Raw genomic sequence first — 27777 nt, 5'->3', positions numbered from 1 at the left:
ATCACGACAAATCCTTGACCTACATACCATCATAACATCCTCGTCAGATACCACTAAACCTACCACAATTACTCAAGTCCAAAAATCTCCATACTGGCGTAAAGCCATGTGTGAAAAATATGATGCACTCCTCCATAATTCTATATAAACCTTTGTACCCTCTCATCCCACACAAAACATCATCGGGTGTAAGTGGGTCTTTCGAATTAAGCGGAACCCAGATGGATCCGTAGCCATATATAAAACGCGTCTAGTGGCCAAAGGGTTTCATCAACGACCTGGTGTTGAATTTACAGAGACATTCAGCCCTGTTGCTAAACCCACAACAATTCGACTTATTTTGAGTTTGGCCATCTCAAAAGGCTGGTATTTACGTTAACTCGACGTTAACAATGCCTTTCTACAGGGGACCCTAACTGACGAAGTCTTCAGCAGCCTCTTGGCTTCATCCACCCTCAATATCCAAAGCATGTTTGTAAACTACAAAAAGCTATTTATGGACTTCGTCGGGCTCCAAGAGCTTGGTACACCGAACTTGGCTCGTTTTTGGCATCAATTGGTTTTATCAACTCTAAGTCTGATACTTCCTTATTTCTTCATCACCAAAGTAGCAATATATTATATCTTCTGGTATATGTGGATGATACTATTGTCATAGGTAATAATCATATGAAAATCAAAGAATTCCTCAAGCATTTAGCAGATCAATTCTCCCTTAAAGATCTTGGAACCTTGAGCTATTTTTTGGGAGTGGAAGCAACATGCACATCTTTCGGGCTCTTCTTATCACAACGAAAGTATATTCAAGATCTATTATCTAAAACGAACATGCAAGATGCGAAGGCAGTTACAACACCTCTGTCTACTGGCGAGTTGCTCAAACTATGTGATGGAAGCCACCCAACTCAATACCGTCAAGTCCTTGGCTCCATACAGTATTTATCTCTCACCCGTCCGGATATCTCATTTGCGGTCAATAAATTATCTCAATTCATGCATCGACCATCTACTATGCATTGGTCTGCAGTCAAACAAATATTGCGATATCTTCACGGGACAACATCCACATCGGGGTATATTCTCTTCCTCGGACCTAATTCAATCAGTTGGAGTTCCAAGAAGCAAAAGACAGTTGCACATTCTACAACTGAAGCTGAATACCGTGCCATTGCCACCGCAGCTGTAGAACTCAATTGGGTCATGAATCTCCTCAAGGAACTTGGCTTCAACATCAACTCTACTCCTACAATGTATTGTGATAATGTTGGAGCCACTTATCTATGCGCCAATCCGGTATTCCACTCACGCATGAAACACATCGCCATCGATTTTCACTTTGTGCGAGAACAAGTTATCAAACATCAACTACATGTTTCTCTTGTGGGGGCATGATAACAATCAAGATCTCTCGCGATAACAACCGCAATAACAGTCAAGATCTCCCTAACTACATGATAAGATATCATAAATCTGTTAAGGAAAATCCTCTTCTGTTGACGAAAATTCTCCCTTCTAAACATGTATAAATATGGAGTATTGTGTATTGTTTTGATCAATACAATCTTCTTCTTTCTATTTCATTTCTATTTGGTCTCATTCTTTAAGGGTTCAAACTTGATCATCTTAGTTGCTATTAACTTATTTATATCAAATAATTTTATCCAGTTAGCTCTGCTACCACGTTGGATTGAGACGACACTCACGGCGGATGAAACAGCACTTCCGTACTCGCCATACATGTCTCTCCCTTTCGTATCCCTAAACGATATGAGAATGACATCCTCTGACAGTGCAACCAAGATATGTTTTTTCTTTTAATGATGTCAATTCCTAGCGAGAGCGAGAGCGAGAGCGAGAGCGAGAGCGAGAGAGAGAGAGAGAGCGAGAGAGAGATAGAGAGAGAGACTATTAGTTGAACCTAACTATCCTAGACAACTCATCCAAGGCGATATGATTTCTCACGTTGATGATAAGACAACTGATGAGTCCTTAATTACTTCCTGTCTTGTCTTCTCCCGAGTGGACCAACCTCGCCTGTCATTGTTCCGGGCAATGGTAAAAGGATTACTGAATGCAATGCAAGCGGGCGGTGGAGATGGAAGCGCGCCACCACTTAGTGTCGATCTCCAACAAAAGTCTTATTAAACCGAGGATGCCTATCCACCCTGTGGAGCTCAATTTAACGAAAGGTACCTACTCATCTACAGAGGTACTGTAGGCTTATGCCGGAAAACCACACAAAGTTGAGGTTGGATTACAGGGGATGGGAGTCATCTGGCATCCACATCGTGTGATGAATACATGTACGTGTGCTCTCGAGGGCTGATGCGTCCTCAAATCTCACCACCGCTTCCTCTCTATGGCTGCTGTATAGCCACGTTATGGTGCGAGCTGTAGGGATGTTGTAGGTATCACATATAAATGCGAAGATGTAAGCTCCTGTAATTGCCACTTCAATTCGATCTCCAGCCCCCATTCTGCACTCTATAGCCTGACCGCTCACCGACTTGCACTGCTTCCCGTAATATAGCGGTACCGCTACAGTAATCATCTGTATACTTGAGCATCGGCTGGAGCTCGGTTTCCATCACTCTTTGAGTAAGGCCAAAGAGGAAGATGGTGAAGAAGACGCAACGAGGGAACAAGGGTGTGGTCGTCGTGGCGAATAGAGGCGCTTGGATTGCTGAGGAGGACCAGAAGCTGGTGGAGTACGTCAGAATCCATGGCGACAAGAACTGGAGAACTCTCCCCGCCAAAGCTGGTATCTTTCTTTCCTTACCTCTCTCTCTCTCTCTCTCTCTCTCTCTCTCTCTCTCGTCTAATAGCCAGTAGAGCTCTGTCTTTCCATTCCAAGCTTCGGACTTGTGCATTAGAAGTTAGAAATTGATGAATGCAAAGACCTCAAAAGAAATTTGTGATGGCCAAGAAACCATGATTCGACCCATGGCTGCTGCTGTAGCTTCAAGCATTAAGGTGCTACTGATGACATCAATAATAAGGTTTTAAGTCCCAACTATTCAAGATCAACTATATAGATTTTTTTGCTATAAAATTTCGTATTCCCTATTTGATATGAATTTCCTATAGTACCTATTGGACAACACTCATTAAGACAACCTGCAATGCCTTCTTCCGTTCTTCTCCTGGCAGGGCTGAATAGATGCGGTAAAAGCTGCAGGTTGAGATGGCTGAACTATCTGAGGCCCGGTATCAAAAGAGGCAATATATCGGAAGAGGAAGAAGACCTTATCATCCGACTTCACAACCTACTTGGGAACAGGTAACCCTTCTTCCATCACTAGTGTAGTTGAACTCACTGTTAGTGCCGTTTGTTAGAGCTAATCATAGGAAATTTACCAAAGGGTAATTTTGACAACCCATCAAAAATAATAAAGCGAAAAAAAATAAATGTGACAAGAACACCATATTTACATTGTTCAACCAATTGACCTACATCCACGGATAAAGAATGAGCAAATCACTACTATAAAAGAGGGACTATTACAAATATGCCTTAGGAAGGTGTTCTTAAGCCATAAAATACCCGAATCTATTAAACAAAAAAAACCCAAACTATTTAATGGACTTAAACCCAAAACAAATACTTAGGGTTTTCTTGTGGTGACTTCAAAGCTCAAACCCTTATTTATAATTCCAATAGGAGATAACAAGCTTGGCATGTCCCAACAAAACTTGCTCCACCTCCTTCATAAAAGCCCCAACGGGCAATCACCAACAATGAACACCAACCAAGTCTAAGCATTGCTTGAACTTGTAAACTGGAAGAGGCTTCGTAAGCATATCAGCTGGATTGTCCTTCGTATGAATTTTCTGAACAAGGACCTTTCCCTCAGTAATAGTATCTTATTTGCATCCAACAATTTTCTTACCCGAAGATGGCTTCACAAGATCCCAAGTTCTATTCCGATGGAGAGATGGTTGAGGAAGCTACAGTGATGGGCGAGGAAGCTATAGGAAGCTGCAGCGATGGGTGAGGAAGCTACAGAGATGAGCGAGAACTGCAATTGCTATGGCCATCACTACCTTCCTGCTGTGGTAGAGAAATTGTTGCGGGTAATTGCAGTTACAACTGTTGAAGCTTGCTGTGGTAGAGAATTTGCTGCGGGGAAGTGGCTGCAGATGGAAGCTATAAAAACTGTAATTGTTCCTGTTACCACAGGAAGGCAATGATGGCTGTGGCGGTAAGGATGGCAGCAACGCTCGAGTGAGATGTGGGAACGAGAAGGAGATGTCACTGGCCGAGGAGCAGTTGCGAGGACGACGACCACCACGGTAGTGTAGGCGAGGTTCTTGTGAGGGCAGGAGGTGGCCGAGCAGTCTCCGACTCTAGAACAGGAAGCAACGGCACAGGAGGAGACGTAAGCAACAGCACTGCTCTTTCCATTCGGCAGAACTGCCTACATTTGCAAGGAAGAAGGCTCTGATACCATGTAAAGAATTAAACGAAGAAGATAAAAAGATAGAAATCATAAAAGAAACTATGAGATGTAATTGTCTCGTTCATTTAGATAGTGAACTCTCGATAGCTATTTATATAGGGAGGATTTTTCTCAATTGATTGGAGATTTCCTCAAAAATCTTAACCGAGGAAATCTTATCTGTATCAATAAATGGCCAACGACACAGTCCGACAGCAGCACCTCCTATAGTTGTCTGGTTAATTAACAAGCGATCAACGAGAGGCAGAGACACCTCGTTGTAACGAAACTTCAATGCCGATCACACCTTGGGGACCGTTTGGTTTGAAGGAAGGTGTGGTGAGATCCGGCCGGCCATCGTGCTGTCCTTTTCCAGAATGACTTCGATCGGATAGCGGAAATTCAACTTTCTAGAACGACTCTCTGCAAGTCCATCTGATGACGTGTCCTCGATCTTGTGCTGCAGATGGTCTCTCATAGCGGGAAGATTGCCGGGCCGAACAGACAATGAGATCAAGAATTACTGGAACGCACACTTGGGCAAGAGGCCGTTGACCATCGAGGACCTCAACCTCAAGTTGAACAAGCGGCTCGAGGGCACCGGTGGCCTCACGCGCCCTCTCCCGACCCGCATCCTGGCGTCGCGGCGTGACCTCGTCGCCACGGCCATGGACCCGGGCGGTGGTGGTGGTGGTGGCGCTGCCGCCGAGCAGCTGCACTCGGAGTTCGACTTGGAGCGGCTGCTCAGCTTGATCACAAACCTGGATGGAGGTAGCAGCACGGGGAATGACGTCGGAACAGAAGCCGATGGCAGCGGAAGCACGCTGGAATTTGAGTTTGATGATCTGGACAAGTTCATGAACTACGAGGATGATATCGGGTCCTACCTTCTCAACTGATGGCTACTTCTCGAAGGTGGCATTTGTTTTACTGGACATTTGTGTCGAGACGATTGATCCGATCAATTATGTTGGATCCCCACATCTACATATAAATATGTATATAATCTATGTTAAGGTAGATATGGACGGGGCCTGGAAAGCTTTGTAGGTGACGCATGGAGAGATCCCGCGGCCCGCCCACCTCTCTCGTTCCAAAGATCAAGAAGAACTGGGCCCCGTCTCCCGGTTCATCGAGCTGATAAAGTGAGGTCGAAACACAATGATACGATGAATGTTGTCGATAATAATTTTTCTCAATAGAGTAGAGAGATTTTCTATTATAACATATAGAATTTGAGAAAAATTTACTAAGCACCGATTCACATTTAAAATATACTCTCAATGTACATATGTTTCCAAGATATTACAAGATTTAGAGCTTCAATCTCACATTCGTTATTTATTCTTTTAAAAGATAATAATTTTAATTAAACACCAAAAAAGTGTTTTATCCTGGAAGCATGGAAGGTGGAGTGAGGAACTCATCTTCCTAACGATAGGATGACATGGCAAGTCAAGTGCAGACCACGTCAGCCGCTATCCAAACGTAAGAACGTGGACATTATCATGACCAGTCATGTCACGCGTGGCAGGCTATGAGACGTGTGGACATGGTGAAGATTAACTAGGAGCAAATAAAACGAGAAAAGAAAGATAGAGCTAGACCGACAACAGGTGTACGTCGGCATCCTTGTGTAGCTGTCTGGTTCGAGCAAGGTGGTGCCTGTGATACCCATGGCTCGTGATAGGAGACTTGACGCTGCGTAGAATCCTTCAGCTGTCATAGAACTATTGGTCAAGGTGGACGCTGCAGTGGAAGGGGCCCTTCCCCCTTCCTCTTCGCCACGCACAGCAGCACGCCGATGAGTCAAGCGAGATCCATCATCCCGAAAAGAAGTGAACAAGATATTGCTTTGGTCTCCAACATCCTCTCCCGCCTCTGACCCAACCCGGTAAAGTAGATAGCGTTGGTCTAAGGCGTGGGTACATTTTGACCCGGAGGACACAAGTCGTAAAGCATGCAACTCTTCAGCTTTACTTGGGAAGCTATTTTAGAACCGGTCCTTCCATGGAAGTCGCAGGAAGAGGGGAATCATGCAAGTACGCATAGTGGCGCTGTAGCGCAAGGACGTTCTTTGACTCGCTCGGGTGACTGTGCTTGAAGAACCCCAGTCCAAAAGTCCATCATAATTACTCAATCTAATCACACTTTGCTTTCGAGACGTCTTGTCGTGTCCCAGAATAGCATGAGAGATGTTACACCAGTCCTACTCGATCTAAATCATGCTTTACTCTCAACACGTCGTATCTTGTCCAAAACAACATTGGGAGATAGAGAGAGCGAGAGAGGCATACATAACTGTCATCTTCTTACCTGGGCTGGAGAGCCCCCGGCCGGATGCAAGATGAGCAACGAGACGACAAAGTGTGCGGTGGTGTTCAAAGCGAATGGGATCGCATTCCGGTTGGGCCTTCCTTTGCTGCAGACCTTCATTCTGTCTCGCCTTCCAATGCTTCTCTATGCCTCTCTCATTGTTACGGACGACCTCCGAAGAATCGAGAGCAACAAAAAATTGCACGACCTTTCCATCCCAAGCCAACCTGAACCCACAAAAAAAGGGAAAACACCGGCGACTACCCGTAGCTCCGGCCGTGTCGCCCGGTTAGCCACCTGTAGCTGCCGGTGGCTTGCAGTCTAAGGCTGCACTCCGTACCGGACCCTGACGTCCTTAAATGCCCCTCTTGACCGTTCGATAACGGGATACGAGTCAAACTGACCACCATATCCATATGCATGCTTCCGGGTACGTAGATCTCTTACATGCACCATTTATACAGGCACACATCTTGAATGGCATATCGTACCGTACTAAACTAATTCTAAATAAGAGCTACGCCCCTATTTCTGGACATCCCATGACGTCTAGAGAAAAAGGAAATAGATCATCTTTATCATACATCTGTTTACGATCTTACTTCTATGCTATACATCAAACAACCGGACAAAGACCGAGGACCTCTTTGTCTTTGGTCAACCGGACAAGAAGGAGAAAATGGAATGAATTCGTTAGAACAAAGTCAAATAAATAACCATTTAGCAACCCAACAGAATTCAAGTGTCTTGGAAGCATCGGACGACTCGTTTCCTTAAGCCAACTCTGGTGATCGTACGGAATCACGATCGATCCCAGCCGTCCACCTGGGCCAGCTCGTCGGTGATGCTATTCCATCACTTAAGCGTCGTTTCATCCGACGGTCCAGATATAGTGATGTCACTTGGCTAGTGCGCACGCGGTGTCACGGGCCCGTGCGATGAGGACCAATCAGCGGGTTATAAGGATGTGGGGGGTGACAGAGCAGGCGGTGCCCGGATCGTACGGTTACCGAACCATCGCTGCGGTGGATGGCACACCGCAGATCGACGCCGTCCAATAGATGGGACCCGTCGGAGAAGGGAAGGGTGACGTGACAGCTCGGTTTCTGAGATGATGGAGGCGATGGACGACTCAGATCTTGCATGCGGTTAGCGTATGCAAGGACGATGACGGGGCCGTTTTACGTCGAAAAAAGGTGGAGACGGGACGACAGCCTACAGGGGATGCAGCTGCTGCTACAGATGACCGGTGGTATTCGACGCTATGCTATATATAGAACAGCGCAGGGAGCGGGCTTCTTCGCCCATTTCCACTGCACTTCCATTGGGGAACCGAAACCCCAAGACGGAGCGGCGAATGCTTTTCCTCGGCTTTGGGAATTCGGAGCTACTTTTAATTTTTGGTGGTTAAAGAAGTAGAACAAATTGGGGGGGAATCTCACCTTGATCTCAATCCTCACCCCAACCTAGTAGCCGTTTCGATTCTCGTCCGATAGCCGCTGGTGAAGAATGAAGAGATCGTAAGAGGAGTTGCAACGCATTCATTTCTGATGCCGCAGTTGGAATCGAGAGCAGGGAGTCGAAGAAGTGCATGATCGGTGAAAGGTAAGAGGTTAGGGGCTTAACCTATTCGCTCGATCGATTGTTTTCTTTCTTTTGGTTTCGGTCTTCGAAACGAAAAGTAGTCGGTTCTCGCTTGTGAATTGGGGAGTTGATCGGGTGGTTTTGATTGTGATTTCAACATGGTGTTTTGTCATTCGATCGATTCTTTTCTTTTTCTCTGTAATCTTGTGTTTGGTTTCGTAGGTATTTTGACCTCAACGATTTGAGAGCAGAGGCAACTCCTCGGCTCGCAACAGAGATCGAGTAGTTGAGTTTGTTCTGTTACAAGTAGTCGAGGATTTGATTGCAGCGAAGAACAGAAGAAAGAATCGAGCAAAGAAGAGTACAAGTGCCAGAATCAGCGGTAAGCTAATCTTTGAGATGGCTATTTCGATCGTTAAAGTTTGGGTTTCTATATCTCTTCTGTTTCTTTTATCTACATTCATGTATGTTTACGGAGTCTCCTTTCGATCGAGCTATGTCTGACAACTTCCCCTCCGTTCACTCTTCTGGCGTCCCTTCGTCCATATTGGGTTGCACAAGTACGAAGTGAGTTGGATGTCTTTGATCCCTTTGGGAGTCAAGAGGCGACAATCCATGTAATGAATGAGACAGTCTCCGTCCTCTCTCCATTCTGGCTTAAAGAGAAGAAGGAATTGGGGAAAATCACCGAATCTGTTGAAAACCGCTGTAGAATGGTTGTTATCGTCGGGCAGGGCTCAGCCTTTCCCTTTGCTGCGGCGTACTGACTGTTTTCTTTTCCCTTGCAGGGAGGGGGGCTCTGCTGGTGGTGGTGGGAAACAGAAGGACAAGTTCGACGATGCTGGCCTGCGTCGCGTGCTCCAAGCACGAGCAGGGAGACGGCGAGGACCATTCGGCTGCACCTGCACCTGCACCCAACAAACCAAGCTCCAGAGACGCCGTCAAAAGCCTCACATCTCAGGTTCCGTCTTCATCAACCACTTCCCTCCTCTCTCTCTCTCTCTCTCTCTCTCTCTCTCACACACACACACACACACACACACACGCGCGCGCGCGCACACACACACACTCATAATTTGCTCGACCACTTGCCGCACGCACAAATAGTTGCTGTAGTGACAGGATGCGTGGTACTTGGAAGGATGGACTGGACCAATTAACTTGGAAGCATTGCAGGGGGTGGCACCCAAGGGAGATAAAAGACCTGTTGGTTCATCCTTAGAAAATGAAAGGGGACATAAGGGAGGATAGCGGGTTAAACAACTGGTAGCTTTCCAGCAAAGCACTTAGGTCACTCGTCCTTTGAGGCCGGGGATGGACACAGCGATGGAACGTTGGTATTTTCGTCGGTCCCCAGAAGGTAGGAGTGGGATAGAGGTCATTTCGCTCTCTCCTCTTCGATGGTGGGGAAGATATGGCCTCGGGTCTTCTTAAAAAGGAGCGCTTGTTAGAAAGGGATCCCATTGGGTGTAGTAAGGACGAGGATTGGGTAGAGTGCACCACCGAAGGACGGAGAATAAAGCGGGATGGAGCAGGGGCAGAGTGGTGGTCCGTCGCCACTACAGTCTCCTTTGAACCCTTACTACCTACGGTGGTAGTTACCTCATGGTCAAGGCAGCAGCTTAGCTTTTTTTTCTGGGGGCCTACCTTACCTTTCTCAGGGCATGACGCGCACCCAAAGGTTACTCTCCTACCCTGCAAGTTTTGTCACATCTAAAGCAATTAATGGTGAGCAACTTTTCTCAGGTCATGACATGCCAGATTGTAGCGCTTGAAAACTTTCGTGTTGAACTACCCACCCTTTGTTTTACGATTAGATATTATTGTGGCACCTGGAGAGTGTGTGACCGGTACTGTAAATGCAGTGGCCTGTAGACCTTTTTTTCTTTTATCAGAAGAGCTGCACCCATCGACAAGTAGGTCCGTTCGGTCGTCCTATGAAGGAACATGAGCTGCGACCATAGTGATCTCACCATGTTATCTTGTCGGAATCCACTCTCCATGTGTGGGCTTTGTACCCACCCGATGCTTCAATCGACATCGGAAGGTGGTTAATTAAGAATTCATTGCGGTAACATAATCACGAATGCCAACCGGTTTGTCGGCCTCGCCGGTGTTTGATGGCCCAAAGTGGTGATTGTTGTAGCAGCTAATCATTCAGATCCGCTTCATTAGACTTGTTAATATAATCCAGATTTGCCAGTTAGTAAATAAAGTACGGCGGTCTAAACACCACTCGAAAGCCTCCTGTTGGATGCTGCTTATGTTTGTACAATTAACTACATGGTGCAGCGGTTGATATCATCATCGTTTGGCACGGGACACGGCAAGGTGGCACAGCTGGCTCTAGTCATTCATTCATGTATTGTACCTCTTGCTGCGAGTCCAACGAAAGGAGCACCGTAATTAGCTTTGAGTTTATCGTCTACAGTTAAAGGACATGATGTTGAAGTTCTCCGGCACGCATCGCCATTGCAAAGGTAGCAGCTCGTCGTTGGGCAAGAGCAAGAGCCTCCACCATCACCACTACCATCACCGCAGCTCCTACGTTGACAGAGACGTCGCCTCCGATGCTGGCAGCCAATCCGACTGCATCGGGGCGGCAGGCAGCTCGAGCTCGACGCCTGCATGGGATTTTTCGAGCTATAGCAACAACAAAGTCGGCCTGCATGAAGAGGAGGGAGGAGAGCAGGATGTAGTAGCGCCGGAGGAGGAAGCAGAACCCAAGGAGTGGATGGCACAGGTGGAGCCCGGCGTCCACATCACCTTCGTGTCCCTTCCCGGCGGCGCTGGAAATGACCTCAAACGTATCCGGTTCAGGTACACATATTTTGATTTAAATGTTACATTTGGGACTTCTTCTGATACTTATGGATAGTGGGATGACACAGCCGGGAGATGTTCAACAAGTGGCAAGCGCAGAGGTGGTGGGGCGAGAACTACGACCGGATCATGGAGCTGTACAACGTGCGGAGTTTCAGCCGCCAGGCTTTCCCTATTCCGCCCGGGTCCGACGATGGCGAGGTTGGTATACCGCACAGTCTCCTTCGTTTCTAGCAATCAAACAAAAACCAATGAACCGGTAATAATAATAATAACAATGACATGCAGAGGGAGTGGTCGTCATCATTCAACTCGAGGGATGGGCCATCCGACCGCGATCCACTGGTCAAAGAGCGGTTCACCACAAACACGTATGTCCCACCGTCTACCTCCGGGGAAGCAGCCTACTGCCCGCCTGTCCCCGATCCCTCCCAACATCTCCTCCTCCCACAGTACTTCAATCCCGCAGCCTTCGCTGCTGCTGCTTCTGCGGTTGGTGTCTCGGGAGTGAAGGTAGAGAGCTCCTCCATGGACGCATCGAGAACCACCACGTCGTCCAGAGCCTCCATCTCCATCAGCAATGCCAGCGACCTCGACGTGACTGAGTGGGTGGAGAATGACGAGCCCGGCGTTTACATCACCATCCGGGAACTGGCTGATGGCACCCGAGAGCTTCGTCGCGTCCGATTCAGGTGAGACTTTCCTGATTTCCTCTTCTTTTTCCTCGTTGGAATCAAACGATTGCTTTCCTCAGCCGAGAAAGGTTCGGGGAGGTCCGCGCAAAGCAGTGGTGGGAGGAGAACAGAGAAAGAATACAAGCTCAATACCTGTGATATTTCTCCGGTTTTGGCGACTCTTATCTGGTCGGCGAGGACGCGGTAACAGCTGACACCATACCAACTGATAGGGAATATACATGAAAACAAGACTGTCGACGAGCACACCATGCGTTTTGACTGCCTGCTGACTCGAACATCCCCAGGGTGAGAGATTTATATGGATGGGCCCTCGTCTTGTCGTCTGATTTATGTAACAAAGGATCGGTGCAGGGTGAATCCAGGAACCGTCCCATGGCTCAAGTACTGAAAGGCCTATGGGAGTGGGTTCTTCCCTTCTCGTTGTTCGTTGAAATGTGCGTATGGTTTCCAGCGGCGATGTCCGGGCGTTTTTGGCTGTTTTATCTGGGACTACTTATTGAGGGTAATATCATTAGCGGAGTCGACGGAGATTGGCCGAACGGAGGCCTTTGGTCTTAATTCGTTCATGTCCGCTAACATCTGTTCAATATGGTCAAAGTCCTTATTTAAGTTGAAGTTAAAAGTCTTGGTTTCACCTCTTATAGTTAATTTAATAGTTATTGTAGAACAAGCACGAGAAGATTATTTTGAAAGGATCTAAGGTTATTCGTTTATCATTTTTATGTTTCTTTTATCTCATATTACTAATTAATTAATTTTTATGCCTAAAATTAGTATAAATAAATATCTCCGTTAAATCATTAAGAAACAACATCTTCAAGTATTACGAGGAGTTGATTGCTCTTATCCTCCTTTATAAGGTTAGTTTATTAAAACAAAATTTTAATAATTTTTTAAATTTTATCTTCGTTCTACGTTAGTTGGTATAAGAGTCTCGCTCTCGGTGTTAGCATAATAAATTAAGAAGTATTCTCAAAGACTTATAATGGATCATAATGGGCTATAGAATTGTACATAACAAATTAAGTTTTAGATACATAAAATTCATTATAAGACTTTTAATGTTGTAAACTTACATAACTATTTTTCAAATGAGAATCTATTGTATTTAGACATAAACTCGAGGGCAAGTGTTTTTCTCAAATAAAAGGGATTAATATAGTCTTTGTTTTTTTAGTTGTCAACTTATCATTTTTTAGATTTCTTCTATTCTATCTTACTAGTTAACTAGTTTTCAAGGTCTAGGACCAGAATAAATAAAGATCTCCTCTAAGCTCATACAATTTGCTAGAATCCTTTATAATAAATAAAGGCCTCTTCAAGTATTTAAATAATCTTCTCTAGTTGATTTCTCTCGTATTTAATTTACTAGAATCATTTCTAATAATATTTTCTTAATTTTATTATCATTCTACGTCAATATTTTAAAAAACAACATAAGGTAGAACTAGAAGACATCGAGGGATTTAAAGTTTATTCTAAGTTATTACCACGAAGAACAGATTTTTTTTCTTTTTATCTTTTCTTTCTCTCTATATTTTTTTTTTCAAATCTTGACTACTATGAATTTTCATGTTGGGAATAAGAAATTTCATAGAAGCATAGAGAAAAATAAATATATAAAAAATCTATTATTCATAATAATAACTTACGATCTTTGAAGTCTTAGAACTTAGATCTTTCATTCCCTTTAATCTCTATCTCATCTTATCAGTGTTTCTAAAACAATACATTAATCTTGTATTTATAAGGGATAGAAACCTAAAACTAGGACAAGAAATCCTATTCTAAATACAACTTTCAAATCAAAAGTGTATCTAATCATCAAGTTTAATTTAATATTCCAACAAAATAATAGTCAATTCAGTTACAAACATGACATGGTATACAATCTCGAAGCAAATTGCAACACTAAAAAGTTGAGATACACCTTATGACACCAGAAACATACAATTCGCTGTATTGTAAAGCTCATCCTATCCAAGTCAAGGCCTCACATACTTATCTAATATACACAATACAACTACATTTTAAACCCTGAATCCCACCCTCCAAAACAAATTTTAAATCCTTCTAAAAGGAATATATGACGAATTGAAACTTCGAAGAACTATTATTCCAGTAACTTTTGTGACTGTCATAAAGGTATTAGCAGTCAGGACAGGCCGCCCCTCCAATCGTAAAATTTCAAGTGTGCCCAAGCATGATACGAGGAACATTATGGAAATCTTTTTTTTATGTTTTTAATAGTGGAGTGCTTCTAATGATTTTTTTTTTTTTTTGCTATGTTTCTATTTCAGGATTGAATACTAAGATTTGGTTTCTAACTGCTGACCTTGTTTTGCATACCATAGTTTCTTCTGACATATTAAGAGCTTCTCCTTCTCTACATTGTATTCTGTGTCATATTTCTGGCAATCCCATCGAATGCCTTTGGCAATGCTTGCTATCGCTTCAACGAAATAGTTTGACTCACGAATTATCACGTACCCATTTGGACGCAGAATACGATCCATCTCGAGGAGCACATATTTCATCTCACACCTGACAGGAAGATAGCAAAGGTCAAGATAGATAAACATGAACATCATTGCATTTGGTCTTCACATACAATATCACCTTACGGTGCAAATGTCTAGTTATCAAATGGAACATTGCACAGCTTGATAGAAGACACAAGATTTTTGACCAAAGGGTTAGAAAGAAAAACATTATCCAGCATTATTTGGTCCATGCCCACTGTAAATGATGGATATATAATCATGTATGTTTATGGATACTAAGACTAGAACAGAAATTGTTCCCAATGTCAGAGATTGGCTTCACCTTGAAGCCATGTAGTTGAAAGAAAACTAACAACTTGTGCTTAGTGCAATAACTTTGGTACCCACTTTGAAGTTATTTTCAGGATATTTCCAATCGCTCTGTGGTGTCAGACCTTCTTCGTATCAGCAACGGTGCCTCGGAACATGTCCCAGTAGAGACATGTGGAACTTTACAGTGTCAAAGTATAGTACTCAATTATGGAGTACAATTTTATCAAGATATTGAGATTTTGTTCTTCCTAATTGTCAGATGAGTTTCAGAATGTTTGATTAGTTTCTGTTATGAATTCATCAACACTAGCTTAGAATCTTCACCAGTTAAGCTAGCTGGCTAAGTCATTAAGTTGTTCCAATTAAGAGTCCTGCCAGACCTACCTACTAACTTCAAGCAGTCTCTCAACTGTTCAATAAAAATCTCTCTTTTGACGCTCCTTTGAATTTCTTTTTCTTTTTCTTTCTGTTACAAGAACAAAGAAACTACACATATCTCTTTGACCAAAGTAATAAACAGTAATAAGTAAGTTCTTTCAAATGGCTGCCATCAAAACCATATGAATATAATGAACAAACTTGCTTGTTTTTTCTCAGTTTACTTGCACTGAGATGCATATAAGTGGTTCTTCAACAAATCAAATCATGATAAATCACCATAATGAAGGGCCCTGTGCCCTCAGTCCTCAATGAAGTGTGGTTCTATTATGACAAAATCAGATCTTGTCCTTAGAAAAAAGTTATGATAATGTTCAGCTTTCCATTTAATTACTGCTGCAGTTTTATACTACCTTTACCAAGTTCAGGGGCATATTATTTCGAGCATTAGTTGAAACATCTTCAGTCGGTCACTAGCGACCAGTTAAATAAGAGAAAAGAAAAACAGTGTCTAAAGCATTTTACCTGTGACTTTCTGCAGTAAATAGCCCATCAAAATGCAGGAGGTCATATGTTCGAGGATATGTTGAAAATGCCTCACACCTATGTGAAAAAAATTGAAGGATCATAGTAAATACTTGAGTCGATTTAAAAAGTCTTCTTGTGATAAACTACTACAAACAAGTTATGAAACTTTAGACACGGATGTCACAATTTGATATAAATGCAAATGACTGTAAAGCTAGTGGCAGTTTTGTATCCAAAGAGTAGTGGGCACACGCCATTGGAACTAACTCACAGCATAATACATACATCAATGCTAAGATAACAGAAGAATATTATAAAGTAATGAGCTAACTCCAGCAGTAGATTCAACAGCATATTTCATAAGCATCTTTCATTAACAGATCCAGTAAAAAAGACTGCTTACACAGCTGACCTGAAAAAGTTCTATTCCAAAGATGGTGAAAATTATATCAGATGATAAGGGAAGAGAAAGTTGAAAATAGGTAAGTTCAATATGGATTCAACAGTGGAAGCAGAACAAGAACACCAATTTGTTATTTATTGTCTGGGATACAAGTGCATCACGCCTTCTCATTTTGCAAAATTTCCACATGTAGTATCTCAGAAAGCAGAAACATTGAAGTTCCCAGATAGAATATATTTCAAATGACCTTAATTTAGATATTCAGAGCTTGTTTCATCCTATTCATCAAGTTTAATGCACTCAACATCATTATGTAACAAAATTTTGATTCTGATAGAGAATTGTGAGCGCTCACGAGATATGAGGAAAGATGAGAAGACACCAAAGAAGGCACTTGAAGGAGATAGAGTCTCTTGCATGATTTACAGTGTCATAAAACTTAAGTACACAAAGCAGATTATTATAAGTTTCATGCAAGGCTCTTTCGCCATTTAGACATCCAGACACACGAAAAGAATCCTTATTTGTTAGTTCCAGATGCACTGACTTGATTAAGAAAAGATTTAGTTGGCTTAGTTCACTTTTATTCATGTATGTATCTAGATTTAATTAGAGAAATCAGTATGAGAAGGTAGTTCAAAGTGATTTGGATTCTTATTCAAGTAGTGGCTTACCAATCATGGTAGGTTCCTATGAGCCCCCTGTCATAGACCACACCGAGAGAATTTGGACCATATGAGGAGACAACGTTCATTACCCACACAGGATAACTGATGAGTGCTGCTGCAAATCCTCCGTATAGTGTATTCATATCCATAACATTTCGGATTTTATCACTTCCAAGGGCCAGAAGCAGTGTCTTATAATGTTTTACTCTCACCTTCCACTTGCTGTCATCATGCTTGAATCCACCAGAATTCCCACCAGGGACCACAGCAATACGTTCTGGAGCCATATGCAGCCGTTTGGGCCATCTTGGAGCAGATTTTAGTGCCAACTTCTTCAACTTTTGGCTTGGAACATTCAAGCAAGTTCTAAGTGGTATGTACCATGCTGAATCTGGATCCATGCTGTCATCACATTTTGTTGGAAAAGAAGATGGATTGAGTTGATCATAGCAACTGTTATCTACAGATTTCTGCCACACGGCAATGTCATCCTTTATTTGGTAGAGTTTGAAGCACATGCTGGTTAACAATTTTTTTATTTTGTCAAAATTGGCTTTCTGTTCTTCCACTGTAGTGTTCCATCCACGCCATCTGTTTTCATAGTTTACTGGAGGGCCAGAGAGTACCCAGAAGCCACCAGGTCGAAGTATTCGGTGTATTTCTAGCAGATAAATTCCATCTGAAATACGAATGTAACATTTAGGATCATTGATTTGTAATATCACGTAGATTAAGAGTTATATGTTGGTAAGTACCACAAATTGGGTAAGATCATAGATCTAAGTTGCAATACAGAATACATAATTTGGTATGAAGAAAGGATCAGCCATTTAATGTTGGAATAAAAAGTTAAATTTCAAAAGTAAAAGTAAGAGAGACATATAGGTAATCACATAAAATGATTATTAACAATATCTGAGAATGAATAGAAGCAACTTGGCATGATTCAACTGCAAATTACTATGGAGAAATGAAATATGAACAAATATGTAGAAATGTGGAATGCAAATATTGTTTTGATTCTTTTGAATAGGAAACAAAGACATTAACAAAAAAAGTCCTATTCAAATTTACCAACACATAAATACTGGAAACATGATAAAAGAAGTATGAAATATCATGTTTTGGCAGACCCTCTTTCTTCCCTGCTAAGAAGGTTAAACTCTTAAGCAATCTCATTATATGTATGTATATGTTGAAATTTTTGAAGGACTTTTCCTGTGATATTTCATAACTTAATACTAAAAACACACTTGAGAGCACCAAATATGGACCAGCAATATATGCTTATCAACAAGCCATAAGATTACCAAATTCTGTCCATGGAATAAGACATCTGGAGCAGTGTGCCATATCAAATGAATTTGATGGGAATGGGAGACGTTGAGTAGAAATGATGCCTAAAATTGCTGGAATGCCACGTTCAAGGGCAAACTGTACTTGAGCCTCATGATTATCTCTGGGTGCAAGAGAAACAGTTAAAATTCCACGATCTAACAAATCACCACCCCAGCTTGCAACCTATTGCAGAAAATCAGAAGCATGATTTAGTTGGGCTACTAAATATCATTTGTCTAATTTCATAATATAAACTTAAAGTTAATAATAGCAATGTTCAAACAAGGTACTATTCAAACAAGGTATGGTTAAAAGATACTTAGATTAAAGTATTATAACTTTGGATCACGACAGATCTGATGAAACTTTAGCTAACATTTAACTTGATTTCTCTTTCCACATCTGTGAGGTTCAGGACACAATATGATAAAAACCATATCAAGTAAGTTTGATCTTGGAGAAAAGCTATGATGAGAATATTCATTATTGCCATCTTCTCAACTTCCTATATTAGGGTCAAATGTACAAAACAATAAAGAGAAATAAATATCTCCAACTAGTGAAACTTCTTTACCAGTTTTTCAGAAAAAAAAATAAGCATGTACATACAGTATGGTATAATTAAAGCCATTCCCCTGGCTGAGCTAAATATCAATGAAATCTAAAAGCTACAAGGAACCAAAGGAATCAATCGATGGATTAAACATTCATCCGAAGATACTTGTATGCAAATTCTGGGCCTAGAAAATGAATGAGGAAAATAGATCATGTTCCCTTTGCTGCATCCATACAGCCCTACAAAAAAGTTGCTAGGAAAAGTATATTGTTTATTTAACCTGAACATAAATGGTCAGCACTCACCCCACACCCAGTATCAATGGCAGTTCGGATAGTTCCATTCTTCATTCCAGGAATAAGATCTTGCATCAGGTCAACATAAGCACCAACTCCATTGGGAAACATAGTACCTCCACCTGGAAAAATGAACTTTTCTCCTTCTTTTCTAAGCCAGTGCTGATTTGATTTCTGGTTGTTTATCCAATCATATGGAACATTTCTGGACCATATACAAAAAGGCAAGAAAATGATGACTGCACTTTTAGGAAGTATCAACATGGAAAGTGTTTAGCATGCAGAAATCTACAGATAAGCTAACAAAGACAAGATAGAGAATTTGATTAAAGAGGTAATAGAAAGAATACCTGTACCAACATTGATCTCTGCTCTTTGGCCATCTGATAGGTACCTTATACCCAGCAGGAGGTGGTACTAAACATTCTTTCCTCTCAACCATTGGCGGGCAATGGCGCTCCATAAAACTAAGCCTGTAGTTGCCATACTTCTTCCATCTCTACACAAAATGAAAAATGCTCTGACGACCATGAGAAAGCTATATAAACAGACTTTTTCAGCATGCCATCAAGATGCATGCACATTTAGTTTTCTTGTGTTGTTTAATTAACTTTGCATGTCAGGGACTTAAAACTTGAAACGTCAAATACCAATAGGCAGAGAATGCTACCATGTCTCCAGGATCAACAAGGGAGCAGAAACTACAGGCAAGGTACTGAAGGAATATACACTAAACTAGAGTATAACCAAGAAAAAGAGAAAACCTAAAACAGTCACCATTCATATTCTCTATTGTCATGTACCATGATGTCTAAGATTGTATGACATCTAGTGCTAAACACTAGCAAGCAGAAATTAAAAACACCTTGGGGTCTGTGCATGGTGTGTAATCTTGATAGTCACTACTGCACTCAGGGAATTCCACAGATTCAATCCGAAGAGGAGCTACTACAGATTGCTTATGCAGAATCGCTGGTGCAACATCCTGTTTAAAGAATCTTAATTTTTCAGAGAAATAGATGCCTCCAAGATAGAATGAAAATCCACATAGGACAATGAGCATTATAGTCATCGGTATGATCCTAGAACTTGTATCATGATATGCTGATGATTTAGTATCTTTGTTCTTCATTCTTTTTTCCTTCCTGTAATAGGAAAGGAACAAAATAAGCCATGATTGTAAAGCATCTCATGATTTCATAACCAGAAACTATGAGCATTCTAGTAAAAATGTGCAACAAAAATTTTGAAGAGGAAGGATAATAATGAACATAATACATTTCTCATGCGTGACATGACAATCATAAAAATAAATTATCATTATTTTCAACCTGAGAAAGATTAGAGCAGTCTATGGTCATCATATCAATAGAAGAATAGGTGTCAGGATTGACTTAATAAACAAATCATTTATGAAAATTTAATATCAACAAGGCCTTAATATTGTTAAATCAAACTTCTTCTTAACCATAAATGGAAAAAAATGTCGTGGCTAAGAATGTGATATCCGGCAACATCATGAATGAATTGTTAAAATAAAGTTCAACAGCCTCTTATGATGAACGATCTTCGTAAGCTATTATTTCAAATTACTCTCAGAATATTCCATAAAAGAGTTAGATGAAGTTATACATACCGCAACAAGGACAAAGGGTCATGCACATGTGGAAGATTTTATATTCTCAACAGACCTATGCTCTCAGCAAGAACAACTCATATACTTGAGCACTTCTTTGTACTCAAAAATGCAAAAGAGAGCATTATTTTCTATATTGTCTTTTATTTATTGTGGGGGATCTATACAACACCTACAGATCTATCCAAATATATTCTTTAAATCTAAATTTCCTTGGTGTGTTATTCATCTTTTAGACAAATTACCATCAGCCTTTGTTAAGCAATCCAGCATGTTGTTATTTGTCTGAAATTTACTTGTCAAAGTCTTAAAAGAATCATGCAACCAAAACGAGGTCTATGTGAAGAAGTCGAGCTGCATGTTTAATCACATGTTTCTTGGTATAGTGGATACTGTATCAGGAAACAGTGATATCATCTACAAACAATGTAACTATTGTTTCTCTATTGGTGCCAACTATCTAATACCTTTGATCTACTATACTAATCTTTATTAGAGACTTAACAACATGCCATATAAGCTGAATGTACGCCATCATATGCTAATATATTCTTCCAGAGATGATTGAAGAATGAATCTTCAGCGCTAAAATAAATTTTATCTGCATGTTATTTCAAACTTGATTTGCTATGTGGTAATTAAAAGCAACTGCACGAATAATTAACAGAGCTAATCATCATCATCATGCCATAGATCAAGTGTCAATTAGTAGAACTAGTATATAGATCTCAGATATATATATTAGATCAAAGATTAAATTAATGAATGACAAGCAAAAACGTAGAACTGAATCAAAATTATTGCCAAACTGCGGAAGATTCTAGACAGAAAACCAAACAGATTCACAGGAATAGAAATGTTTCCATATAGAGAACATCCTGATGGGAAGAGACTTCAGAGTTCAGACCAATTACACAACTACAAGATATTACTAATGCTCGATCCATTTCTATAACCGACGGAAGAATCGGAATGCTCGAAATAAAATGTGATGAGATGCCGGCAAGCCAAGCTGCCGGAGAACAATAACCGAGCCACTAACAATTAGTGTGCAGCGTTAAACATCTCACTTCTCGTCCCCAGGGCGAAGCCGAGAACATGCCGATTCGAGTAAGGACCATGGAGACGAAGATACCAGACACGCCACCATGGTTCAAATAACAGAGCAGATGTCGAGAAGTGCGAATTGGGCAAGAACATAAACCGGATCGCGAGCCGTCACCGGAGTCAGATCGACGAACACAGTCAGCCAGAGAAACAAAACGTACCTCGGATACCGATGCGCCTCTTCGCTTCGCCTCAGTCCACTCCCTCGCTCTGTCTCCGGATCGGAAGAGGCGGAGAGGGAAGGGGATTGCGGTATGTGGAGAGAGGGAGAGATCTCAGTTCATCCAACGACGGCTGATGGCCCGAATCGAGACACTGACATTTATTTATACGCCAAACGAATCGCCCATAGAGAGACGCAGCTTTCTTTAACTTGTTTGCTTCTGTTTGACAGCTGGCCTCTGACGGCGACGACCCCAAAACAGGATGAATCGAGAACAACCACCTGACACGATCGTGGCCGAGACACGGAGGGAGGGAGGAGGAGGAGCGAAGAAGAACAAGAGAGGGAGGTTAACGATCGGAACATTTACGAAAGTAATCGATGGAACGGCATTTGCGTTGCTTGGCTCTCACTCCCTCTTCTCCTTTTGCTTTTTCATGGCTTTCTTCTTCATGACCTGCGATTGACATTGACACGACGAGTACGGCATTGATTGGTTGATTAGGTGGGGCCAGTATAACGGGGGCGGGACTCCGTACCGTCTCACTCTTTAAAAATAGTATTTCACATATATGTTGAGTTTGAGCCATAACTTAAAATTTAAATTTTGAATTGAAATATTAGTTATAAATAATTTGACTCATTCATATCAAAATTAGGTGAAAATAATTGATCCGAATACTATTTTAATTTTTTATTAGAAAGTATATTATATGATAATTGGATCCGTCTTTGGCCACGGATTGTTTGTGGTCTGTCTGTTTCATCTTTAAACGATTTCAATGACCATCTAATTAGTAATAATAATTGGAACCACGCACACAACACAGCAGAAAAGAATCACAGAATGAGACAGCAGGATTTTTACGTGGTTCGGCAGCACAATCGCCTACGTCCACGGAAGAGTAGTCACTATGCAATAAATTTACATACAAGCATTTCTACTGCCTTCTTCACGAGACAAAACATACAGATTTTGATGTTCAGGAAAGCGTCTTCATCATCCGCAAGCATCTGCAGATTAAGAGGAGTCTTCTTGGTCATTTTGTCCAGATTTTGCAGCAACAGGGAGGAGTCTTCTTTATTCCACTCTTCACCTGATGTGATTATAACTGCTAAAAGGTGTTCGAGTTGTAGACTTTGCCGCAGGTTTTGATTCTTCAGGAGTTCCGAATACGTTCCAAAATCTAAGAGTTTCATCTCCTGCTGCGGATGCAACAGTACACCCATCTGGACTCTGCAATTTAATGACAACCTTCAGCAATTCGAACCAATGCTTCTGTTGTCCTAAATGAGAAGAAATCAATCCGTACCTGGGCCATGAATAGAACTCGAGAAGTATGACCTGTGAGCTCGGCCATCTTCACCATGGAAGGGTACTTCCACAAGGTCAGTTGATTCTGAGTGAATCCGTGGGAGCTGAGCAACTCGCGCTCGTTCTTGTTCCACAGCAGGGAACATACTTGAGATCCAGTGTCCACCGAGTTCAGACACGCACCGGTGTGAGTGTTCCAGAACTTGATGCACCTGTCGCCTCCGCCGCCACCGGAAGCAAGCAGATTGCTCTGGAACGGGCACCAAGCGAGAGCCTTTACTGCAGCCATGTGATCGTCAAACCTGTGGAGCCACTGGTTTTGACCGGGAGATGGATTCGAAGAGGCCATGGAGATGTCCCATATGTGGAGAAGATTGTCGTTGCCTCCGCTCGCCAATTGCTGTCCTGATCCGGACCACTTCAGTCCGCACACCTCCTGTTGGTGGCCTCGATAGGTCTGCACAACATGAGATCTCACTCTCACGTCGTTGTTAACGATCATCCCGTCCATTCCCCCTGTGGTCAGAATGTTGTTGTTCCATGCCAGAGAACCAACTCTGGATCCATGGACTCCTCTGAGAGTCCTCATCTGTGATACAACAGCGAGTCAGATGACCACTAGTACAAATATGATGTTGAGAGGGAGAGAAGAGGAGGAGAAGAAGACAAAGCACCGACCAAGCGATTGGAGGTCGAGTCCCAAAGTTGGATGTCCGAGGAGTTCAAGCCAACAGCGATGTGCCGCCCATCGGGAGCCCAGCTGACGCTGGTGACGGGGCCAGCATCGTCATCCACGGTGACAAGCTCAGACGTAGACCCATCTGCAGCATCCCACAGGTACACGGTGTTCCCGAGTGCGATCGACAACACGTTGCTGCTCCCCCAGTCCAGCAGATTCAAGTAGTAATCATCCACGATATCCGGCGCATCTAAGGTCCTCTCTGCTGACTGAAAACATCGACAAGAATTTGCTAGGACCGGTAAGAGAAGCAGCAACCCAGGGAGCAAAACGTGGCACGAGAATAGAGTAGACCAGAAGGAAGAGCAAAAAAGATTACCTGTGGGATGTACCTGCGCTGCTTCGCAGGCTTAACGTGATGAGAAGAAACGACATCGGCTTCGTGAAAGAAAGGCTGTGCCGGTGCAGGAGGTTTGTTCCTGAAAGCAAGAATTCTAGTCCTGTTCTTTAGGATGTTCTCAGCAAGAAGCTTTCTATATGCCTCTTTGGAGGGGGAAGCTGCGGCTGCGTTCTCCTTCTCTTTCCTCGTCTCGGTCAGGAGGTAGTACGCCACGTCCATGTCCATGGCGGACCGATCGGGAATGAACCTGTCTCCCTGTAATCGTCCGAAAAGAACATTAAGGAAAACCACATTTAAGAGGAACCATTAGAATCCTAAACACAGACAATTCCAAGAGATCGAGATCAGAAACAAATATGATTCTGGGCAGATAAATAGAGAAAATGGCGACCAGTGTTTGTTCTGTTTCAGGCAAGAACAGGGGCTTACAGTCTGCCGAGACGACGGATTCCTGGAGGAGGTATGCATGGAAGGCATGAACGGCCTCGAGGGGACGTCCTGGAGAGGGTGGCGACGAGACGCCGATCGACGGTTCCCTGAAGAGACAGACGAAGAAAAGCTTCCTGCGTCCATGGGATTAGAAGAAATCGCAAAACCAATCCAAGAAAACAATAGAAATACTAAAGGAACGATAACAACGAAATAAATCAATCACAGAGAGATGAAGCCTGCAACCAAAAACTCGATCAGACAACAAATAGTATGAATATACAAAAGAACAGCAATTTAATTAAGATGGCTTTTCGTTCTCCTCCGGTGAGGGCGGACAGAGAGATCGCTTGCAGAGAGGAGGAGGCGATGGGAGGAGTTTGCTTTCCCTCCTTCCCCTTCGCAGAGAGAGATAGAGAGACGACGATGGGGTGTAGAGCGGGTCGCTGTACGCAAGGTATGTTGACGGCACCCCGTTTCGGCCTATATATGGACGGTCAATCCAAGGGGTTCGTGTTGTTTCTTTGGGCAGACGCCCTCCAACGGCTAGTTCCTACTTCCTCGTCTCTGCCATCCTTCGACAGACAGCCGGAGAAAGTAGCCGTTGGAATCGCGTGCAGGTTCCTACGGTGATGATCGATCAGGTATGAAGGAGATGTACGGTGATAAGCGAAACAACGCCACGGGATTTCCGCAGGGGATGAAAGCTTTCCTTTGGCGTATGTACATAGTATTTAAAATTTATTTTTTTACATTAATTATAGTCAAATTCATTCAAGTCTTAAATTCACTTAAGATCGATTAAAATTTAATTATTATTTTTAATAATTATATGAATTTTTATTGCTATAACCTAACCTTATATTCAAGTCTATTAACATACTTTGTTTTGTTGCGTTATGCTTAACATATATATTAATACTTATATATGCTTAGCTAATATTTTGTAAACCATTGAGAATTATGTTTTTGGAAAGCATATATTTCGATCTTAGAGACAGAAAACATGAATATTTTTTTTATCATATTTATGAAGTATAAATAACATAAATTATATTATTAAGTAAGGATAACAAATATATGATACTTGTGCTTCTATTGATATACTAGTTATAGTTGAACGTAAGACTATGATATTATAATCCTTTCTATCTAATACAATAGATCATCGTATATATATAGTCTTTATGAATTGACACCCAAAGTCCAAAGCACGGGCTTATTATACATTTAATGAAATAATTTTTTTCTTAAAAAATATATATTTTAGAAATCATATATATATTCCATCATTCAATTAATTATTAATTCATTTGTTATACGCTTTATTGTTAGAACACAACATATAAAGAAAGAGAACAAAAATAATCACTTGGCAAAAAAAAGAGACAAAGGGCCCTGTCCGTCTTCTCATCCATTTAACCATCTATCCTTTGAGAGTTAGCACAGGTGATACTCTTGGTGATATCGTGGGATCAAATGATCGATAGTTTTGGGGAGCAAAGCTTTATAAGTTCTTCATTTCATCCTGTATCAATAGAAAAAATTAAGGACTCTTTTTGTTGGTTTCATTAGGTTTGACAAAATAGTTTTTTTTAGTAAATGATGAAAAGCATGGGATATAGTTTAACTGGGTGTCATTTTATGAAACACTATCATTTAGGGTATCATTTATGTTATTTTTACTAAGCTATTTTTTCTCCTCATGTTCCTAATATGATTCAGGGTATTTTTCTCTCTTTCCAATTCCTTCTTCATCAAATGTCATTAAAAAATTTAAAATGATAGATCTTAGACAATTTAAGTGGAAATCTTATAATTATTCCTATCATTTTGATTTTTAACCTTCTGATAAGAGAATCATTTATACTCTTATTTCAACTCAATTTATTAGTTCATCTTACAAATACTATAATAAATGAGTCAAACTAAAAAGAAATCAGATTAAAAATAAATTACATTAAAAAAAATCAACTACATTAGGTAGCGATATTTAACGACCCAACCACAACAAATCACGAGTTGTATATACCCACTCTGTTGGTTTTTTATCGTGGCTTATTCATTCCGCATGGTCTCTCATTGGGTCTGTTATCTTGGTATGGAAGCCCCTTTGGCAACACTATTCCTTTTCGGTTGCTACATCTATGAATCTATGAATACGATAGCATCGCTAGCCACCGCCATCATAGCCTTCGACCGTTGCCATTAACCTCGGTTGCGGGGAAGCACATAGCCGAGTTCATTGCTGCGACCCTGCAGTCACCATCGTCCCTTCTTGTGCTGTCGCAAATGGTAGGGCTATCGCACATCAGCAAAGCAATAGGTCGTCACCCTATTATGGACTTTGTTGATCTTAGTTTATCTTTGTGCTCACATGATATTATAGAAAAATAAAATAACGAATTAGCCTTAAACATTATATAAAGGCTCATTTAATCATATGCTATCCAGGTAGCTCTTGGATGCTATGTTGGTTGATATTTTATACCACAACCCCTAAAATAGCTATTTGGATAATTTATTTCTACGCAATTTTATCTGGCTATACAAAACATATGTTTACAAGCTTGAAATATTTATAAAAGTCAATCAAAATGGACTGTCAAACTTATTGTAAACCCTCTACATGCTGTATAAAGTATGAACAAAATTAAAATACATAAACATATACGAGCATTCCATCAAGTACCATATTTACAACATTGTCTATGATAGCCCGCTCATCAAAGCGCTATCATAGATAGTAGCATCGCCATTGATAGCAAGTTGTTGCTAGTAGTGCTACACCTCCTCTCCTTTTACATCTCCATTATATTATATGTGGATCTTCTATGCACACGAGAAAACCTGTATCGCTTAGACGAGCACCATAGACCAATTTTTCGAAGTAGGGGCATAATGCAAACACAGATTGATCGTACAAGTGTCATATAACAACAACAACAACAACAACAACAATAATAATAATAATAATAATAATATAAAATAAATTTAATGCACAAATATAAAAAAAACAAATCTAATACCTAAATATATATATATTTTTTTCACGATTTAAGATAATTTAGATTTCAATAACATGATTTTAATATCAATTAAAATCATAAACTATAATATGAAAAATTTTAATATCAAAATTAAAATTATTTCAACATAAAATGTACGTACCTTGCCAAGTTGGAACGTTCCTATTCGGACAAAG

The 27777-nt window shown here is 41.4% G+C and overlaps 4 protein-coding genes across 6 annotated transcripts; 2 read left to right on the top strand and 2 right to left on the bottom strand.

Annotated features, from left to right (window-relative positions):
• The first annotated feature begins 2441 nt into the window (after positions 1–2441).
• LOC135627388 (transcription factor MYB3-like) lies at positions 2442–5491 on the top strand. The gene is made up of 3 exons (XM_065133471.1): positions 2442–2761; positions 3151–3280; positions 4906–5491. Exons 1-3 carry the CDS (start codon positions 2617–2619, stop codon positions 5336–5338), a joined length of 708 nt encoding a protein of 235 aa, XP_064989543.1. The 5' UTR covers positions 2442–2616; the 3' UTR covers positions 5339–5491.
• Positions 5492–8053: 2562 nt separating this feature from the next.
• LOC103972649 (protein Brevis radix-like 4) lies at positions 8054–12335 on the top strand. Of its 2 annotated transcripts, XR_010492642.1 has the most exons (8): positions 8054–8360; positions 8562–8721; positions 9128–9300; positions 10771–11159; positions 11231–11363; positions 11451–11854; positions 11917–12145; positions 12212–12335. XR_010492642.1 is itself a non-coding variant. In XM_065133645.1 (7 exons), exons 3-7 carry the CDS (start codon positions 9178–9180, stop codon positions 11993–11995), a joined length of 1128 nt encoding a protein of 375 aa, XP_064989717.1. In that variant the 5' UTR covers positions 8054–8360; positions 8562–8721; positions 9128–9177; the 3' UTR covers positions 11996–12335. The 2 variants fall into 2 exon arrangements, 1 of the variants encoding a protein (XP_064989717.1); XM_065133645.1 differs by having other exon boundaries at positions 11917–12335.
• Positions 12336–13672: 1337 nt separating this feature from the next.
• On the bottom strand, positions 13673–22147 carry LOC135626842 (probable methyltransferase PMT21). 2 transcript variants are annotated; one of them, XM_065132553.1, is made up of 8 exons: positions 21748–22147; positions 19709–19988; positions 19194–19342; positions 18853–19048; positions 17964–18174; positions 16660–17332; positions 15580–15657; positions 13673–14404 (listed from the first exon to the last, which is right to left on the bottom strand). In XM_065132553.1, the coding sequence occupies exons 2-8, from the start codon at positions 19973–19975 to the stop codon at positions 14170–14172; spliced, it is 1809 nt and encodes a 602-aa protein (XP_064988625.1). In that variant the 5' UTR covers positions 19976–19988; positions 21748–22147; the 3' UTR covers positions 13673–14169. The 2 variants fall into 2 exon arrangements, with proteins under 2 accessions (XP_064988625.1, XP_064988626.1); XM_065132554.1 differs by lacking the exon at positions 19709–19988.
• Positions 22148–22551: 404 nt separating this feature from the next.
• On the bottom strand, positions 22552–25016 carry LOC135626843 (cell division cycle 20.2, cofactor of APC complex-like). Its single transcript, XM_065132555.1, has 5 exons — positions 24573–25016; positions 24123–24398; positions 23743–24012; positions 23063–23653; positions 22552–22986 (listed from the first exon to the last, which is right to left on the bottom strand). The coding sequence occupies exons 1-5, from the start codon at positions 24714–24716 to the stop codon at positions 22843–22845; spliced, it is 1425 nt and encodes a 474-aa protein (XP_064988627.1). The 5' UTR covers positions 24717–25016; the 3' UTR covers positions 22552–22842.
• Between the last annotated feature and the right edge of the window lie 2761 nt (positions 25017–27777).

The sequence above is a fragment of the Musa acuminata genome, chromosome BXJ2-11 (assembly GCF_036884655.1).
Source record: "Musa acuminata AAA Group cultivar baxijiao chromosome BXJ2-11, Cavendish_Baxijiao_AAA, whole genome shotgun sequence".
NCBI classification, from domain to species: Eukaryota; Viridiplantae; Streptophyta; class Magnoliopsida; order Zingiberales; family Musaceae; genus Musa; species Musa acuminata.
Note: the sequence above shows the minus strand (reverse complement) of the source record. Positions and strands in the feature narration are given on the sequence as shown.

Excerpts from the sequence above, each read along its gene's own strand:
- LOC135626843 (XM_065132555.1), bottom strand. The coding sequence starts at position 24,716 with ATGGACGCAGGAAGCTTTTCTTCGTCTGTCTCTTCAGGGAACCGTCGA. Across the intron at positions 24,399-24,572 it reads ATCCGTCGTCTCGGCAGACT|GGAGACAGGTTCATTCCCGA; the intron begins GTAAGCCCCTGT and ends GGACGATTACAG. Across the intron at positions 23,654-23,742 it reads ACTCGACCTCCAATCGCTTG|ATGAGGACTCTCAGAGGAGT; the intron begins GTCGGTGCTTTG and ends GTTGTATCACAG.
- LOC135626842 (XM_065132553.1), bottom strand. The coding sequence starts at position 19,975 with ATGAAGAACAAAGATACTAAATCATCAGCATATCATGATACAAGTTCT. Across the intron at positions 18,175-18,852 it reads CCATTGATACTGGGTGTGGG|GTTGCAAGCTGGGGTGGTGA; the intron begins GTGAGTGCTGAC and ends TTTCTGCAATAG. Across the intron at positions 17,333-17,963 it reads TATTCCATGGACAGAATTTG|ATGGAATTTATCTGCTAGAA; the intron begins GTAATCTTATGG and ends TTCGTATTTCAG.
- LOC103972649 (XM_065133645.1), top strand. The coding sequence starts at position 9,178 with ATGCTGGCCTGCGTCGCGTGCTCCAAGCACGAGCAGGGAGACGGCGAG. Across the intron at positions 11,160-11,230 it reads CTCAAACGTATCCGGTTCAG|CCGGGAGATGTTCAACAAGT; the intron begins GTACACATATTT and ends GGGATGACACAG. Across the intron at positions 11,364-11,450 it reads CCGGGTCCGACGATGGCGAG|AGGGAGTGGTCGTCATCATT; the intron begins GTTGGTATACCG and ends AATGACATGCAG.
- LOC135627388 (XM_065133471.1), top strand. The coding sequence starts at position 2,617 with ATGGTGAAGAAGACGCAACGAGGGAACAAGGGTGTGGTCGTCGTGGCG. Across the intron at positions 2,762-3,150 it reads AACTCTCCCCGCCAAAGCTG|GGCTGAATAGATGCGGTAAA; the intron begins GTATCTTTCTTT and ends TTCTCCTGGCAG. Across the intron at positions 3,281-4,905 it reads CACAACCTACTTGGGAACAG|ATGGTCTCTCATAGCGGGAA; the intron begins GTAACCCTTCTT and ends CTTGTGCTGCAG.